Here is a 17,225-nt window from a genome sequence, read left to right as displayed (position 1 = left end):
AGTCAAACCAGATAAAATATATGCTCCCTATAAATATTTGTGTATATGTGACTGTGCTTATGCATAGTCTGCTTAACTGTACACAACACACGAAGATTAGAAGTGAGGGATGAGAAGAAGATAGGAATGTTATTAGAAGTTGTATGCAACCTGATTTAACTGAACTTTAATGCATTTAAGTACCCTAATTGGATCACCATTACAATAATATGGTTGCAATGTGATTACCATTTAGTGAGTTTTGAGAAGATTTGTAGCTCAGGTTGAGTTTCTGGATGTGAGTTTGCTCGCTGAGCTGGAAGGTTAGTTTTCAGACGTTGCGTCACTTTTTTTTAATTTGAAAAAATATATTTTATTCATAAGATGTACAAAAAATAAAACATATTTATACACCTACCCAGTCATGCAAGCCGCTCCGGGTTACCCAGGGGGTACGTACACCAACTAAAGGAAAAAAACAAACAAACGAAAAAAAAACAAAGAAAATACCCCGGCAGTTGTCACCCCGCACAGTCCCAGTTGGCCCCCTGACCAGTTGGGGAAGGTGCCAGCTGGGCCCAGTTACCAGATAGGGCCCTTTTTTCTATTCTGGACGAGGGGTTTCATACTGTGGTCTTTCCCCACCGCGCCTTGGTGGCGGCTGCCCCAAGCTTTAGTGCGTCCCTCAGCATGTCGTCCTGGACCTCGGAGTGCGCCAGTCTGCAACATTCGGTCGGGGTCAGTTCTTTTAGCTGGCAGGCCAGCAAGTTGTGGGCAGACTAAAGAGCGTCTTTCACCGCATTGATGGTCCTCCAGGCACAGTTGATGTTGGTCTCGGCGTGCGTCCCGGGAAACAGCCCGTAGAGCACGGAGTCCCGCGTCACGGAGCTGCTCGGGATGAACCTCGACAAATACCACTGCATCCCCCTCCAGATCTCCTGCGCATAGGCACACTCCAGAAGGAGGTGATCGACAGTCTCGTCCCCCCCGCAGCCACCTCGAGGGCAGCGCGCGGTGGCGCAGAGATTCCGGGCATGCATAAAAGATCTCACTGGCAGAACCCCTCTCACTGCCAGCCAAGCAATGTCCTTGTGCTTGTTTGAAAGTTCTGGCGATGAGGCGTTCTGCCAAACGACTTTGGCAGTCTGCGTGGGGAACCACACGACGGGATCCACCCTCTCCTCTTCCCGAAGGGTCTCGAGGATACTACGTGCTGACCACCGCCTGACGGCCTGTGGTCAAAGGAGTTTCCTTTCAAAAATTTCTCCACGAAGGACAGGTGGTACGGGACGGTCCAACTACTCGGAGCGTTCCGCGGCAATGAGGCCAGGCCCATCCTTCGCAACACTGGGGACAGGTAGAACCTCAGTAAGCAGTGACACTTGGTGTTTGCGTACTGAGGATCTACGCACAGCTTGATGCAGCCGCACGCAAAGGTAGCCGTCAGGGCGAGGGTGGCATTCGGTACGCACTTTCCCCCATTTTCCAGGTCTTTGTACATGGTGTCCCTGCGGACCCGGTCCATCCTCGACCCCCAAATGAAGTGGAAGATGGCCCGGGTGACCGCAGCGGCGCAGGTCCAGGGAATAGGCCAGGCCTGCGCCACATACAACAGTACCGAAAGCCCCTCGCACCTGACAACCACGTTCTTGCCCGCGATGGAGAGGGACCAGAGCGTCCACCTGCCCAGCTTCTGCTTCAATTTGGTGATACGCTCCTCCCAAGTCTTAGTGCATGCCCCAGCTCCACCGAACCAATCATCCAGCACCTTCAGGTAGTCTGTCCTGACAGTGAAGGGGATGAAGGAGTAGTCGTCCCAGTTCCCGAAGAACATGACCTCGCTCTTACCCCTATTGACTTTGGCACCCAAGGCCAGTTCAAACTGGCCGCAGATGTCCAACAGCCTACTCACTGTCCGACGATCGGTGCAGAAGACAGCGACATCGTCCGTGTACAGGGAGGTCTTGACCTGAAGGCCTCCGCTGCCTGGGATAGTCACGCCCTTCAGGCTCACATCCTTCCTGATGGATGCGGCGAAGGGCTCCACACAGCACACTAACAAGGCAGGAGAGCGCGGGCAGCCCTGCCTGACTCCAGATCTGACGGGAAAACTGTCCGATTCCCACCCGTTGATCGAGACTGCGCTAACGATGTTGGTGTAGAGCAGCCGGATCCAATTGCGGATGCCCTCCCCGAACCCCAATTTGGAGAGGACGTCCCTCATGTAAGCATGAGAGACCCTGTCGAAGGCCTTCTCCTGGTCCAGGCTGACGAGGCAGGTGTCCACCTGCCTGTCCTGCACGTAGGCGATCGTATCCCTGATGAGCGCGAGGCTCTCGGCGATCTTCCTGCCCGGCACAGCACAGGTTTGGTCAGGGTGAATCACCGACTCCAGGACAGACCTGACCCGGTTGGCTGTGACCTTGGCCAGGATTTTGCAGTCCACGTTCAATAGTGAAATGGGACGCCAATTCTTAATTTCTTCCCTCTCCCCCTTGCTCTTGTAAATGAGGGTGATGATGCCCTTCCTCATGGACTTGCACATTTCCCCTGCCCGAAGCGCACTATCGTATGCCTCCAGCAGGTCCTGGCCGACCAGGTCCCACAGAGCGGAATACAGCTCGACTCCCGGGAGTCTTATTCTTCTCCAAGGACTTGAGGGCTCTGGTCAGCTCGTCCAGGGATATCGGCCGGTCCAGCCACTCCCTCATGCCGTCGTCTAAGACCTCCGTGATAGACGACAGGAACGACTCTGACGCCGTGCTGTCCGTGGGCTTCGTGTCGTACAGTCCGGCATAGAAGGATCTGCTGATCCTCAAAATGTCGGGCTGAGACGACGTCACCGAGCCATCGTCCTCCTTCAGCCGGCTAAGCACGGAGCTCTCTTTGTGCACCTTCTCAAAGAAGAAACGCAAGCACGTCTCGTCCTGCTCCACGGAGCGGACCCTGGACCGGAAGATTATCCTGGAGGCCTCCGCGGCGAAGAGCGAGGCTTGCTGGCCCCTCACCTCGCGGAGGTCCTCCGTGACATCGACCCCCATCAACTGCAGAAGGAGCAGGTTCTGCACCCTTTTCTGGAGTTGCAACAGCTTTCCCCGCCCCTCTCTTGCCTTCCGAACACCCTTGAGGACAAAGAACCTCTTGATGTTCTCCTTTACCATCTCCCACCAGTTGCCCCGAGACTCAGAGGGGTTTCACGGTTCTCCAACCAGCATACTCCCTCTTAAGCTCCTCGACGTTCTCTGGGGTCAACAGAGTCGTGTTGAGCTTCCACGTCCCCTTGCGGGCCAGCTGGTTGTCCTGTAAGTGACAGTTGGCCAGCAGGAGGCAGTGGTCAGAGAAGAACACCGGCTCGACGCTGGTGGACCTGACTGAGAACGCCCGTGACACAAACAGGAAGTCTATCCTTAAGCGAATAGACCCGTCTGGCCGTGACCAAGTGTACCTCCGCCGCGCTCCGTCTGCAGGGGTGCTGAAGACGTCGAGCAGCTTGGCGTCCTTCACCGTGCCCATCAGGATTCTGGACGTGACGTCCAGTTGAATCCCCCCACCCGCTGTCCCCACGCTGGATCTTCCATCTGCATCGCTGATGCATTTGAAGTCTCCACCTAGGATGACTGGCCTGGACGTAGCCAGCAGGGGTGGAAGCCGCTGCAGGACGGCCAACCGCTCACTCCGTACCGCTGGGGCGTACACGTTGATCATCCTCGGGGGAGCGTTCCTGTAGGTGACATCAGCCACTAGAAGGCGCCCCCCACCACCTCTTGAACTTGAGAGATGGTGAAGTTGTGCCCCCGCAGCATAATAGCCAGGCTCGAGGAGCGACAGTCGTTACCCCCCGACCAGATCGAAGGCCCACAGGTCCAGGCGCCGGATCATTTCCCGTACCTGAGGTGCGGTATCCAGCACTCCTGCAGAAACAGGACGTCCGCTTTGATGGTGGTCAGGTAGGCCAACGTGGACACACATCTTGCGGTGGACTTGACGCTGCGCACATTAATGCTCGCAACTTGTACCCACATTGTGGGCAGTGACTGCAGTACCCTCCCCAAGTGCAAGGTCCGGCCCCTCTCTCTGTCCCTTCATGCCCATTGCTTGGTCTAACTGCTGGACGCTCTCCGGGCTCAGGAAACCGTCTGTGCTGCCTTCCGGGTGGCATCCCCCCCGTCGGGCATACGGAGGCAGGAGAGTCTGGCTCTGGGTCAGGCTGGGGACGCGCTGTTTCCTCCTTCCCGCCTGGAAGTTCCGGGGTGCCCTCCAGTGCCCCAGCGGCACGTGACTGGGTGTCAGAGGGAGCCTCAGGACGCCTTCCGTCACCTGGAAGCGTGGTGCTGCTTTCTTTCTCCCTTGAGATCTTTAGCTTCTGCTTCGGACGGGCCCTCTCCGAATCTCCCTCTCAGAGGACCTCTTATAGCCCCCCTGTAGTGGCCTCTTCCTGCCTGATGGTTGCAGTTCCTGGGCCCACCGATGCACCTTCCTCCTCGCTTTCCGGACCATCGTCCACTCCCCTGGGTTGCCTGTCGCCGCCTCCATCGACTCGGGGTTGTCGGGGGGTGAGTGGAGCCTGCGGGGGCGCTTTGCTGGCCTCGGGCCCATCCTGCGGGGCTGGGCCCTCCTGCATGACCTGGCCCTCCTGTACATTAGGGGGGTCCTAGCAGGGCCCTGGTGCCTTCCTCTCCTCCGGGGGTGGGGGGGTGCTGGCCCCACATTGCCCCTGCCGGCGACCTGGGCGTAGGTGGTCCCCCCCGCGGGCATGCCCTATAGAGGTGGCCCGCTTCCCTGCAAAGGTTGCAGCTTTTTTCTTGTGGGAAATCCTTTGCAAGGTGTCCCTCCTCCCTGCAGTTCCTGCAGATGGTGGCTTTGCAGTCGGCCGCCATGTGACCTGACCTACCACAGGCATGGCAGACTTTAGGTTGCCTTGCGTAGGTCAGGTAGCCCTTGCTCCTGCCGATCGCGAAGCTGGACGGTGGGTGTACGATGTTCCCGTCCGCGCCCATCCTCAGCGTCACCTTGATCTGCCTCTTACTGGTCCAGATGCCAAAGGGGTCCATGATGTCAGTTAGGTCCCCTTCCACCTTCACATACCTTCCAAGGAAGGTCAGGACATCAACTGCTGGCACATGCAGGTTGTACATGTGTACGGTCACCATACGGCTCCTCTGCGCTGGCATCACGAACAGCGGGACAGCGGTCAATACAGAGAGGGGGCCCTCACCTACTTTCTCCTTGAAAACCTCCAGGAAGCGCTCGCAAAGCTTGGCAGTCCTGAAGGTCACATTGTAAAAACCTCCTCCGGGGAAATCCTGCAGGCAGTAAATGCCCGCAGCAGTGAACCCACAACAGTCCAACAGGACCCTCTTCATGCAGAAGGTGCGGTCCACAGGTGCACCTTCATCCACCTTCTTCACAAAAACGCGCATGGTGTTCCGGACCCCCTGACCTGGGGCACGAGCACTTGCTGCAGCCATCGTTGCAGGTTGGCTGCTCCCCTGAACCAGCGTTAGGCCGAAGCCAGCATTAAGGTCCACCGGTTGCAAGGGTGCACAGCCAACCCGACGTCTTCCTTCCATCTCCAACACAGCGCTGTCCTCCTCTTGGTCCACAGAAGAGTGGGTCTTTATTTTGTTGCAGATGTAAGCTGGTTCACTGAGCTGGAAGGTTTGTTCCCAGATAATCAGTCACCATTCTAGGTAACATCATCAGTGAGCCTCCAATGAAGCACTGATGTTATGTCCCGCTTTCTATTTATCTGTTTTTAGGTTTCCTTGGGTTGGTGATGCCATTTCCTGTGTTGTGTGATGTCATTTCCTGTTCTTGTTCTCAGAGGATGGTAGATTGATTTGGAGCCAATGTGTTTGTTGATGAAGTTCCGGTTGGAATGCCATGCTTCTAGGAATTCTCGTGCGTGTCTCTGTTTGGTTTGTCCTAGGATGGATGTGTTGTCCCAATCAAAGTGGTGTCCTTCCTCATCTGTATGTAAGGATACTAGTGATAGTGGGTCATGCCGTTTTGTGGCTAGCTTTCTGCCTGTTTGTCCAATGTAGTGTTTTGTAGTAAACACTACATTGGACAAAGTGGCAGAAAGCTAGCCACCAGGATACATGAACATCAACTAGCCACAAAACGACATGAGCCACTATCACTAGTATCCTTACATTCAGATGAAGAAGGACACCACTTTGATTGGGACAACACATCCATCCTAGGACAAGCCAAACAGAGACACGCACGAGAATTCCTAGAAGCATGGCATTCCAACCGGAACTCCATCAACAAACACATTGATTTGGAGCCAATCTACCATCCCCTGAGAAAAAGAACAGGAAATGACATCACCAACCCAAGGAAACCTAAACAGATAAATAGAAAGCGGGACGTAACACCAGCGCTTCATTGGAGGCTCACTGATGATGTTACCTAGAGTGGTGACGAAACGTCTGAAAACTAACCTTCCAGCTCAGCGAGCAAACTCACATCCAGTGATTACCATTTACCTATGATGTGTAATTCTGAGAGCCCAGTCTTGCACAGTTTATCTGTTAAGGAGTAACAAAATGCAATTACAAAAAAAATAGAAACCAGTGTCTTGTGGAATAATTTATACCATTCATGAACTAATTTGTTCTTAATTTTGTTTTATGGGAAACAGAATTTGAAAGGGATGCTTCTGTTGGTAGAAGCGTGTAGCTCCTTTTGGTTCCGCTCCACTGTCTACACAGAAGAAAATGCAGCATGTTCTCAGGGTTGGGCAGTCTTGGAATTAGTGTTGAAACTGCTGCTATGTTGATCTAAGTTAACTTGCTGCTATTACATGAAAATTACTACCAACCTTTTACTTGTTCCATAATTTTGAGGATAGAACTTTAATTTTCTTGCATGCAATGATTTTGTTTCTGTTTTTTAAGTTGATAAACTTTCTGTTGCGGGGTAGGTGTCATTGCAATCGTATTTGGTTGCTGTGTTGTGCACTGTGGCAATCCAGTGAAACTTGCGTCAGTGGTGTTTTCCTTTCAACAAATAGAGTTGGTTGGTTGAATCGTGTACCAAGATACAACGCTGGAAAATAACTCAACATGTATTCCAATGGTGATATTTCAGCAGTCATTTTATTTTTATCCCTTTGCAGTCTAAATCTGTTTTACTTTAGGTGGCTTTGATGATAACTCTCCACTCAGCTCTGTGGAACGATTTGACCCACGTATAAATAAATGGGAGTATGTGGCAGAGCTTACGACACCCCGTGGTGGTGTTGGGGTTGCAACTCTAATGGGTAAAATCTTTGCTGTTGGTGGACACAATGGAAATGTTTATTTGAATACCGTGGAAGCTTATGATCCAGTGATGAACAGGTAAATATGTATGTCTGGTTGATCGTCAATTGTCAATATGTGCCATTGTTGGAATTGAGTTTTCTTCTCCTTGTGTTGAATGTTTTGATCCTTTTTGTAATTTTGTCCATGACTGAACATTTTAGAAAGGAGAATATTGACTGATCTCCAAAATAGTACATTTGTATGAGTTGTAGTTTGACAAAGGCAAGAATCTTTACTTTTTGCAATCAACCTTCATGCAAAATTTCAAACTTAATCTCTCCACAGCTCTGTTGTATTCTTACAGAGTAATGTTACTTTAGTATGATTGGTGTTGTGGGCTCAGATTCTTGTTCCGAAATACAGTTTGCCCTTCCCTGGTAATAGATTCAATGATCTAAGGTTCAAGGCCTAAATTGAGCATTGTAGTCTAATATATAGACCATAAAAATGAAAAAAAGTAATTTTTATGTAGTGATTTTGTTCTTTACCAGCATTAAAATGAGTGAGAGCACAGTCTGACCTACCAGAATATCTTTGCAACATATTATGATCCACAGATTTTACTTCTCAAACCTCATGTCAGTGTAATAAAGAACATTTTCATAATGTGGTTATTTGATGAAGCAGATCAATATGTACTGTGACGCTGCCTCTGACCCCCCCCCCCGAGTATTCCAATAACAGCAATCTTCTCTGCATCATTTTTGAATAGTGAGTCGTTTAGTGTATAAACTGCAAATGCTTTTAAAATTCATGCCTCTGTGGACCACTTTTATTTGCGAATGAAAATGTAATGGAATGTTTATGATGAAATAACTGCTGTGAAATTAACTATATATATATATTATGAATTGGTTCTTTCAGCACTGAAAATAATTAGTACTACATAACAATGAAATGATTATTTTACCCATATGTGATCTAATAGTTATTGATGCTGCTTGTGCCACCTACCTTTAAGAACATTAAAATAGGAGCAGGAGTAGCCATGTGGTTCCTCAAGGTTGCTGCATCTTGCAAAATGATCATGGCTGAGATTCTGCTTGCACACCACTTTTCTATAGTCCTTTATTTCCTTAGTGTTCAAAAAACTATTGATCACGATGCTTTGGGGCAGGAATCCAAAGAATTTCAGTTCTCGTAGTGAAGAAGTTACACGTAACCTTGATCCTAACCCAATCTCCTGAGAGCACAGCCTCTGGTTGCAGGTTCTCCACCCAACAGAAACTGCCTCTTCGCATCTACACTGTTAAGCCCTTGAAGAATTTCATAGATTTCAGTCAGGTACTGTTCTCCTATATTCAATAAAGACTATATTACTCGATCTGTTCTCACGACAGCCATTTCATTTAGGAATCAGTTGAGACAACATTCATTGCACTACCTGTAAGGCCGAGTTAATCTTTCTTACAAAGAGAGAAACTCCATCTAGTGGCCTCAACAAGCCTTCCATAACTGCAAAGAGACTTTCTTGTATTTGCACTCCAGCTGCTTTACAATAAAGACTGAAAAGCTATTAAATTATAAAACAAAGTGCTGAGGATTCTGGAAATCTGAAATGTAAGAAAATTATGCTGGGAAAAACTCAACAGTCCTGCAGCATCTGTGGAGAAAGAAACAGTTGACATTTCAAGTCCAATATGCCCCCCCCCTTATGAGTTTCACCAGCATCTGCTGTTTTTATTTAAGGCTAACATATTTCTTTTCTAACTTCTTACTGTGATTGGAGTATGGGCTCATCCAAATTCCTCTTCATACTAATATTTACTAATATTTCTTTATTATTAAAAAAAGTTCCTGTTTTACTGTTCTTTCTACCAACATGATAATTTCACATTTCCCAAGTTAAATATTTTCAAATATTTTCCCTCTTAATCCTTAATATATTGCTAACATGGATTGTTTATTCTTGTTATTTCTTTTTGGTCACCTGCTGTTAGCTTAATTTCCTTACTGGATGTATTGAAACATGCTGAGAAAATTTATGGGAGATAAAATTATCAGGATGCATTCTTGCAATAAGTTAACTAGAATAGTAAGTGTCAACATGGATAATCTCTTCCGAGAAAGAAGAAAGTTCGATGGATTCAGTAGCTGGTGCTTTTCATAACGTCTTTTTCCTTTGATTTTCTTATGCAGATGGGAGTTAGTTGGATCTATTTCACACTGTAGGGCTGGAGCTGGAGTTGCTGTGTGTGCCTGTCTGGTCAGCCAAATCAGAGATGTGGGCCAAGGGTCCAGCAATGTCGTCGACTGCATGTGACATTTGCAACTGTTGTGGAATTCAACAGAGAAGATAATATTACTGAAGAAAGGTTTCATTTAGATCAATCCATTATTATAGAATGAAAATGAAGACAAGGAGAATTGATCATGCACCTTGTAATTGTTTTGTTCAGTATATGAAGTGCATAGCATTTTCTTGCAGGTAGATTTGCTTGTCAGAATGATTCTAGATGGTGACACTATTCTGTTAGCCTCTGTGCCCTTTCATTTGCATTGCTATTCCTTTGGAACTGTTCAAAGTAGGATTGAATGTATAATGCACTCACTCTGTGAATTGAATTTGTCAGTATAAATCTTAGATTCAGCTCTGCAATATTGACTGTGGACGTATAAATTTAGTTTTAATATTTCTTAGTGTAATAGCGTAAAGCGATGCTGAAGAAAAACAAGCTTGGTGGCAGTTTTAAAATGTGACATGCCAAAAGCACAAATGTTGTAGATTGTATTTCACATTGAAAAATGGATTGGCTCTAAAATCTCTTTTTTTTAAAGGAATAGTAAATATTTTTCCCCACTTCCTCTTCTGTTCCAGTTTTAAGTCATTTGTGGTAAGTGTGTGGCCGTGTTTTTCTTTTTCAGTAAACCTTTTAAGCTACATATGATTATCCATGTTTTCAATGAGACGTTTGTTAAGCAATAATTACCGTTGTGGAGTTAGATGCAGTTGTGCACTATTCCTTGTTTAATGGCCAAACTGATGTCTGTACCCTCATGAGTGATTTGCACTTCTGCACAAATTGGAAACAGTAGCATTTTCAGAATTATACATGCCTGGGCAGTCAAAAAAATGGGCTAAGATTTTCAGTAGTATCATCTTGTTTCATTTCTCACAACTGTGTATTCCATAAATACTTGGAGAAAGACAACACAGCTTAAATATTGCATAAGTTGACATTCCTACAAATGTCTATGTATTAGCTGTGAATATTTACTTGGTGTTTTTCTCCTTTAATTTTTATTTTCAGTGCAAAGGAGTTATTATGGATTTTGAGAATGAATGAAGCAATGTGTTTCTCCTTTTTAAATTTGGAAAAACTTTGAGAGTGCTTCTGTATTTTTGTACATTAAGCTCTTGTTTACAGCCAGGTTCCTCGTGGAATGTACTTCCCCAAACAGGGAGTTTTTAACTCAAGGATAATTTCAGCCCAGCCGTCATATATGGTTTCATGCAAAGGCCTCTTAGTTGAAGAATTGTCAGTCGTACAGAAGGACTGAAATAAATCTTCATTGTTTGGACTGGGGATCGATGGGAGAAAGCAAATACGTACAGAACTGTTGTCCACCAATTTGTGTTTGAGATAATCCAGTATGGTAGCAGTAAGAAATGTGTTGGAATTCGGAGCATTTCACGTTATAGGTTACAGCCATCATGAGAGGTAGCATACATAACAGTAAATAATATATTTTTGTGAATGCTTCAGGCTAAGTAACAAATACAATTCTGCAGTACTGACCTGGTAAATAACATGCCAACAAGGAAAATCCAGTTGTCCTCATTTAACCCTGAAGTATATTTAACTAATGCACTATTTTGAAAACATTATTCAGAAAGATTTGTAAACTGATTGAAAATTAGTAGTCTTCAATTGAACATTCTCAGCAGTTATTTTTGAAATAGGTTTATTGTAATAATTGAAAGCATGCATATTGTTTAAAAACTAAATTGAAAATCCAAAATATTATGTTCATTTCAAATGAATAATAAATTATTTTGTCTGGCTTTTTGCTTTATTGATTATTATCATTTGTGAATTATTTGCAATGGTTTGATTGTCATATTTCAAATGCAATAAGATTTAACTGCATTTTTATTAGCAGTGCTGAGTTTCATTAAAAAATTTTTGTAGCTTGAGTAAAAGAGTTTTATTATGTCTCAACCTTTATGGATAAGATTTGTAACCTTGTTATAATTTGAGGCATTGTATTGTCTTTAATATTAATATCACATGTATAGTATATGTAAAAGCCTGCATTTTTGTGCACTTCTTGTCAACCGTTTTCATTCTAAATTGTAATGCCCATATTGTAATGAAAACTGCTTAAATAATCTGTTTTACTGTGGCTGTGCCCCAGCAGCAGAAAGGTGAGAAGAGTTAACAAGATATATGATCGGCTTCGAAATTAGCCCCTTCTGATCAAACTCCCACTGCCTGGCTTCAAGACTGGTCCCTGTTTAGAGGATGATAGCAAGTGCCTCGTACCTCAAAATTAGATGGCTTCGGGCAGGAAGTGCTCATAAGGTTGGTTCAGGAGAAAGAATACTGACTTTTACCAGCCATCCTCATTCCTGCCCAAGCCATGAGCTCAGTTGTAAAGTCTTTTGTCAGCTGATAGTGTGGAAGAACACAAGCAACATCAAAAAATCAGAAAAGCTAGGTGATATAATTCAGTTGCTAAAACAAATTGAAGTGTAAGGGCAACTCCAAAATGTTGTATTAGTTGCCTTAAATGACAGTACAAGAGTGCACTGTGCTAACCTCACCCATTTCAGTATACTCAATATGTAAATTGTTTAGCAAATCAAATCTGCCAACATATCAACTGAATAAACCATGGGATTAAGGAATTTATGACAAGGCAGGTAGAGGCTGCACCTGGCAGACTTCAGTCAGAATTGTACACAACCTGTTTTGGTGCTGTTTGATCACCACAGGCCTGGGCAGACGTGGTGCTAAGCTGATAAGAGCAGAAGCAGTCCACGGAAGGGAAAGAAAATGAACCTAAATTCAGAGTGCCATCTTTCTATCTGTCAGGTTCCTGTTCCTAAATAAAACAAGGTGCTGGAGGAACTCAGCATGTCTGGCAGTGCTTGTGGAGAGAGAAGCAGTGTGAAAACTTTGAGCCAAATATTATTACTGTTTCTTGCTGATTAGCAATGACTGTGCTCAATTTTTTTTAAACCCATTCAACAGAATTAACCACTGTATGACATCCTTTCCAGAATGTGTCAGAACATTTTTAGACAATAATGTTACAGCAAACTCTGGAGCAAGTAAAATATTGACATAGAATAGCTATGTGAAACTGAGGCATCTCATCTTGAGCAAGTATGCACTTATTCTCTTGCCTTGTCCCATTTTACAATGGATTTGGTTAGTAGATTCACTTCATCAAATAATTCTGGGGTGGTGGGGGAGTTTTTTGGCTGAGAAACTATTAACTTTTCCCTTTGACTTAATTTTCTCTAGTTACATTATCACTGACCATTGGACAAATACCTGGATTTTACTTTGTCAAAACTTCTAGTATCTTGACAGTCCTATCATTTTATGCTTGTCTAGTTCTCCTAACTAAAGACCTTTGTGTTGGAGGGAGGCAGTGAGTAGCACTCTAGAGCACAGGCTGAAGTTCGAAGGACATGGACTGAAGTCTCCATGGCAGATAATAAAATTCCAATTTTAATTTTAGAATGGAGAGTTGGCCTAATGGTGATGTACTTTGTGAGCAAACAGAAATTTCAACTAAAAAAAGCTTCATGTTCATGCAGATGTTGCCTGAAATAAGGCTGATGCAGATATGTTGTGCTCCTGAGATGCTGCTTGGCCTGCTGTGTTCATCCAGGCTCACATTTTATTATCTTGGAATTCTCCAGCATCTGCAGTTCCCATTATCTCTGCAGATATGTAGTGCTTTTTTTAGTAATCCATCAAGATGCTGTTAAAATTTATAAACTTCAATTACATTTACATTACACTTGTTGTTCAACAACACTCACATCATGTAGATAAATTTGCTGGTTTTAGTCAGGCCAACAGTGGGAAAAAATCTTTTCCATAACAAAGGTCTTTCTGTCAGTTGGCCTTGAATGTGTTAGGTTGGCTGTGATATTACTACCAGATGTGCAAAGATTTTAATAAAAAAAGGTTGGGTAAAACAGGAGGTAGTATAACAGTCTTGGTTAAAGATAGTATTATTGTCTTTGAACAAGATGCAAATTCTTTATAGTTGGAAGTGAGAAACAGGAAGGGGGCGTGACTTTGAATGTTTCTCATAGACTTCTAAGTAATGGGGAGGAACTAGAAGAGAGCATTTGAAGACAAATTATTGAAATATACAAGACAAGTAGGGCTGTGATAGTTGGTGATTTTGATTACCCTCAGGTAGGGTGGGAAAAGCTAGAATGTGGGGCATGGAAGGGGAGACATTCCTAAAAATTTGTAATGGAGAACTTTCTGGAATTGCACATTTCCAATCCTACCAGAAAGGGAGCAGTGCTAGCTCAGGTCATATCAAATGAGGCAGGCTAAGTGGAGAAGATCAGAGTAGGAGTGCATTTGGGAAATAGTGATCATAATATAGTAAGCTTCAATATTAACATGGAAAAGGTTAAAAATCAGTCAATATTAAGATCCCAGAGTGAAAACAGGCTGATTTTAGGGATCTAAAAATTGAACTAGAGCAGACTGATTGGAAACACATTGGATATAGAAGGGGATGATAAATGGGAGAATTTCAATATGATAATGAGTAGTGTAGAAGCTAGGTATATACCCATGAGAAATAAATATGGAGTATCCAAAGATAGAGAATCCTAGTTGACTATGGATGTAGCTGAGAAAAAGAAGGCATATGATGTATTCTGAAAAATAATGGCAATAGAAATCAAGAAGAGAATCTGAAATACAGGAGAGATGCTTAGGCTGGATTAAAAAGGTTAAGAGAAGCCTGAGGAAAGGAAGACTGGCTGCTGTAACTCAAATAAAATGTTCTTCTAAAATATATTAATTGTAAAAGATTAGTGAACAATAGGATGGACCCCACAATGAACAAGCAGTGTAAACTGCACATTAAACAAGGGATACAACAGAAATACTAAATGAGTACCAAATTCGAAAAAAATTGGTACAATGGCCTAGTTGAAAATGTTTTTTTTAAAAAACAGAGCTGTATTGTAATAGATAAAGAAGAGGCCCTAAAAAGCTGGCAGCACTCCACATTGATAAGCCGCTGAGCTTGGATGGGATGCATCCTAGATTGTTGAGAGAAGTAAGGGAGTAAATTGCAGAGCTGCAGACAAAAACTTCCCAGGCCTGTCTGAACACAAGATTAGTTCCGGGGACAGGAGGACTATAAATGTGATTGATTCCATTGTTTAAGAAAGGAACAAAGGATAACTCAGGAAACTACAGCACGATATCAATTATGAGAAAAATGAAGGCCTTGATACGGGATAAGGTAAATGTGTACTTAGTATTAATTTATTTTCCGTATTTTCATAAACAGTCAACATTGGCTTCGTCAAGGGCAGTGCATGTCTGACAAATTTGATTGTGTTCTTTGATGAGGTAACACAGGCAATGGATGGTGTAGTGCTTTCAGAAAACATTTGATGCAGTACCATATAGTAGGTTGGTTAGTATGTTAGAAATGTTTGGGATTGGTGGGACCTTGGTGGCGTGGATTAGAAGTTGACTAAAAGATGAGAAACAATGTGGGTATGGATGGGCATTCATCAGATTGGAGATGAGTTGAAAATGGCATTTCAAACATGGAGTTTGGTTTTGGGATCCTTGCCTTTTCTGATTTAAATGAACAATTTGGAAATTGGTGTTGAGGGCAACATCTCTATATTTGCAGATGACCCTAAGCTAGGGAAAATAGTGAATTATTAGGATAATGCTGAGCAACTTCAGAGGGACATTTTGGCCAGACCTCCCTATTTTTGTACCCTATTTCTTTTAAAATAAAGGCCAACAGTCCTTTTACCTTTACTATTATCAAGTGAAATTGGTTGCTAGCTTTTAATAATTCAAACATCATCCCAAATGGCTATGTCCCAAAGCTTTCTGTAGTCTTTTCCCCAGTTAAATAATATTCAGGTTTTCTTTCCTTCCTGCTAAAGTGCATAATGTCATATTTTCACATATTTCATCTGCCAAGTTTTGCCCATTCATTTAACCTGTCTGTATTCCTCTAAATTCGTTGTGTCATCCTCACTACTTTGGTTTTAAAAGAAAAAAAAATGACTTTAGAAATACTTAGCAGTTCATCATTAAACTCCTCAGAGAGAAAACCTGTAAGTCAAAATCCAAAAATCTGAACTTATAATGAACGATATTAAAAGTATATATGTGTATCTTCCATCCTACATTTATTACTTTACAAACAGATATAGTAATTGAGTTTGAAGAAGCTATCACAGTAGGTTTAGTGAGCAGTTCCAATAATGTGAACTCGCTTTGAATTTAACAGTAAAATTGCTGCTCAAAGAGCATCAAAAGTATTATTACTTAATAAATATTTGAGATATCTAAACACTTCTAAAAAAAGTAGAAGTAATCACTCCTGTTTTGCTGTTTTCCCAACTTATTTTCCTTCCGGTTCTTGCTCAATTTTAATTTATTACAGTACCTGCAGCTAATTGGCCTCTCTAAATCAGGCACTATTACCGTAGCTCATTCTACATCATTTCAAACACTGGCCACCTTCCTTATTAACTTTCTTTTTAACATTTGTTCATGGGATGTGTATGTCACTGGCAAAGCCAGAGTTATCTCTCAATGCTCTGAGAAGGTGGCAATGAGCTGCCTTCTTGAACCACTGCTTGCCTTGGGGGTGTAGTTATATCTACAAGGCTGTTGACCTAGTGAAAGTGAAGTTACAATGATATATTTCGCAAGTCAGCATGATGTGTGGCCTAGAGGGGAACTTGCAGGTGGTAATGTTTCCATGCACATCTTGCCTTTATCCTTCTAGGTGGTAAAGATCATGAGTTTAAAAGTTGCTGTCAAAGAAACTTTGCTGAGTTACTGCAGTGCACATTGTTGATGACACACATCTTGCTGTTGCCTGTCAGTAGTGAAGACTGAGTGTTTGAGATGGTGCATGGAGTGCCAATCAATCAGGCCACTTTGTCCTGATTGGCATCAAGCCTTTTGAGTGGTGAGGCTGCACCCATCCAGGCACGTTCCTGACCTTAGAGATAGAAAGAACTGCCAATGCTGGAGTCAGAGATAACACAGTGTGGAGCTGGAGGAATACACCAGGCCAGGCGCATAAGAGGAGAGAAAAGCTGATGTTTTGGGTCAGGACCTGACCCACATTGTATTATCACATCATGACCTTAGCCCTGTTAGATGGTGAACAGACTTTAGGAGACAGGGAGGTGAGTTGCTTGCTGCAAAATTCCCTGACCTGCTGTTGTATCCATAATATTGATATGGTTGGTCCTTGCTTTTAATTTGTATATCATCCACATTGCCTTTTTGAAAGAGAATTTTAACAATTTTACTTATCTGTTTACAGGACTGGCTCTTAAACAAATTTCCAGCCTGCTCAAAACTAGCAAGTGCAAGTTACAGCAATAAAGTGTAGTTAAGTAGGTGAGCACGTGAGGGAGCGAGCGCGTGGTAAACTTGATACCAACAGAATAGCCTGTCAATATTTGCTGTTAAAACCTAGCCACATAAGATATAGAAAGATGATTATAAGACAGCTTGGGTCTGTACCTTCAGGAGAAAGAGGGAGAAATTTTAAGTAGGATATATTATTGCATTAAATCTTTTTTTCTGGGGTCTGGTGGCGTTTTGATTGGAGATAGGTGATTTTTCATCTTTTAGGAACTTTTGCCTTCGTTTGGTCCAATATTTTTAACCTCAAATATGTTGTGAAGGAAATAAAACTCCATTAGTACTAAATTGACTTGCT

The 17,225-nt window shown here is 43.7% G+C and overlaps 1 protein-coding gene across 2 annotated transcripts in view; it reads left to right on the top strand.

The window, feature by feature from the left end:
• klhl8 (kelch-like family member 8) overlaps nt 1–11,298 on the top strand; it is a 33,791-nt gene extending 22,493 nt beyond the window's left edge. For both annotated transcript variants that reach the window (XM_048539560.2, XM_048539568.2), the window contains 2 exons: nt 7,127–7,328; nt 9,432–11,298. In XM_048539560.2, coding sequence (XP_048395517.1) covers nt 7,127–7,328; nt 9,432–9,555 — 326 coding nt within the window. In that variant the 3' untranslated portion in view covers nt 9,556–11,298. The remainder of the gene's footprint in view (nt 1–7,126; nt 7,329–9,431) is intronic.
• Nucleotides 11,299–17,225: the final 5,927 nt, after the last annotated feature.

Source organism: Stegostoma tigrinum, chromosome 1 (assembly GCF_030684315.1).
Source record: "Stegostoma tigrinum isolate sSteTig4 chromosome 1, sSteTig4.hap1, whole genome shotgun sequence".
In the NCBI taxonomy this organism is placed as follows: Eukaryota; Metazoa; Chordata; class Chondrichthyes; order Orectolobiformes; family Stegostomatidae; genus Stegostoma; species Stegostoma tigrinum.
Note: the sequence above shows the minus strand (reverse complement) of the source record. Positions and strands in the feature narration are given on the sequence as shown.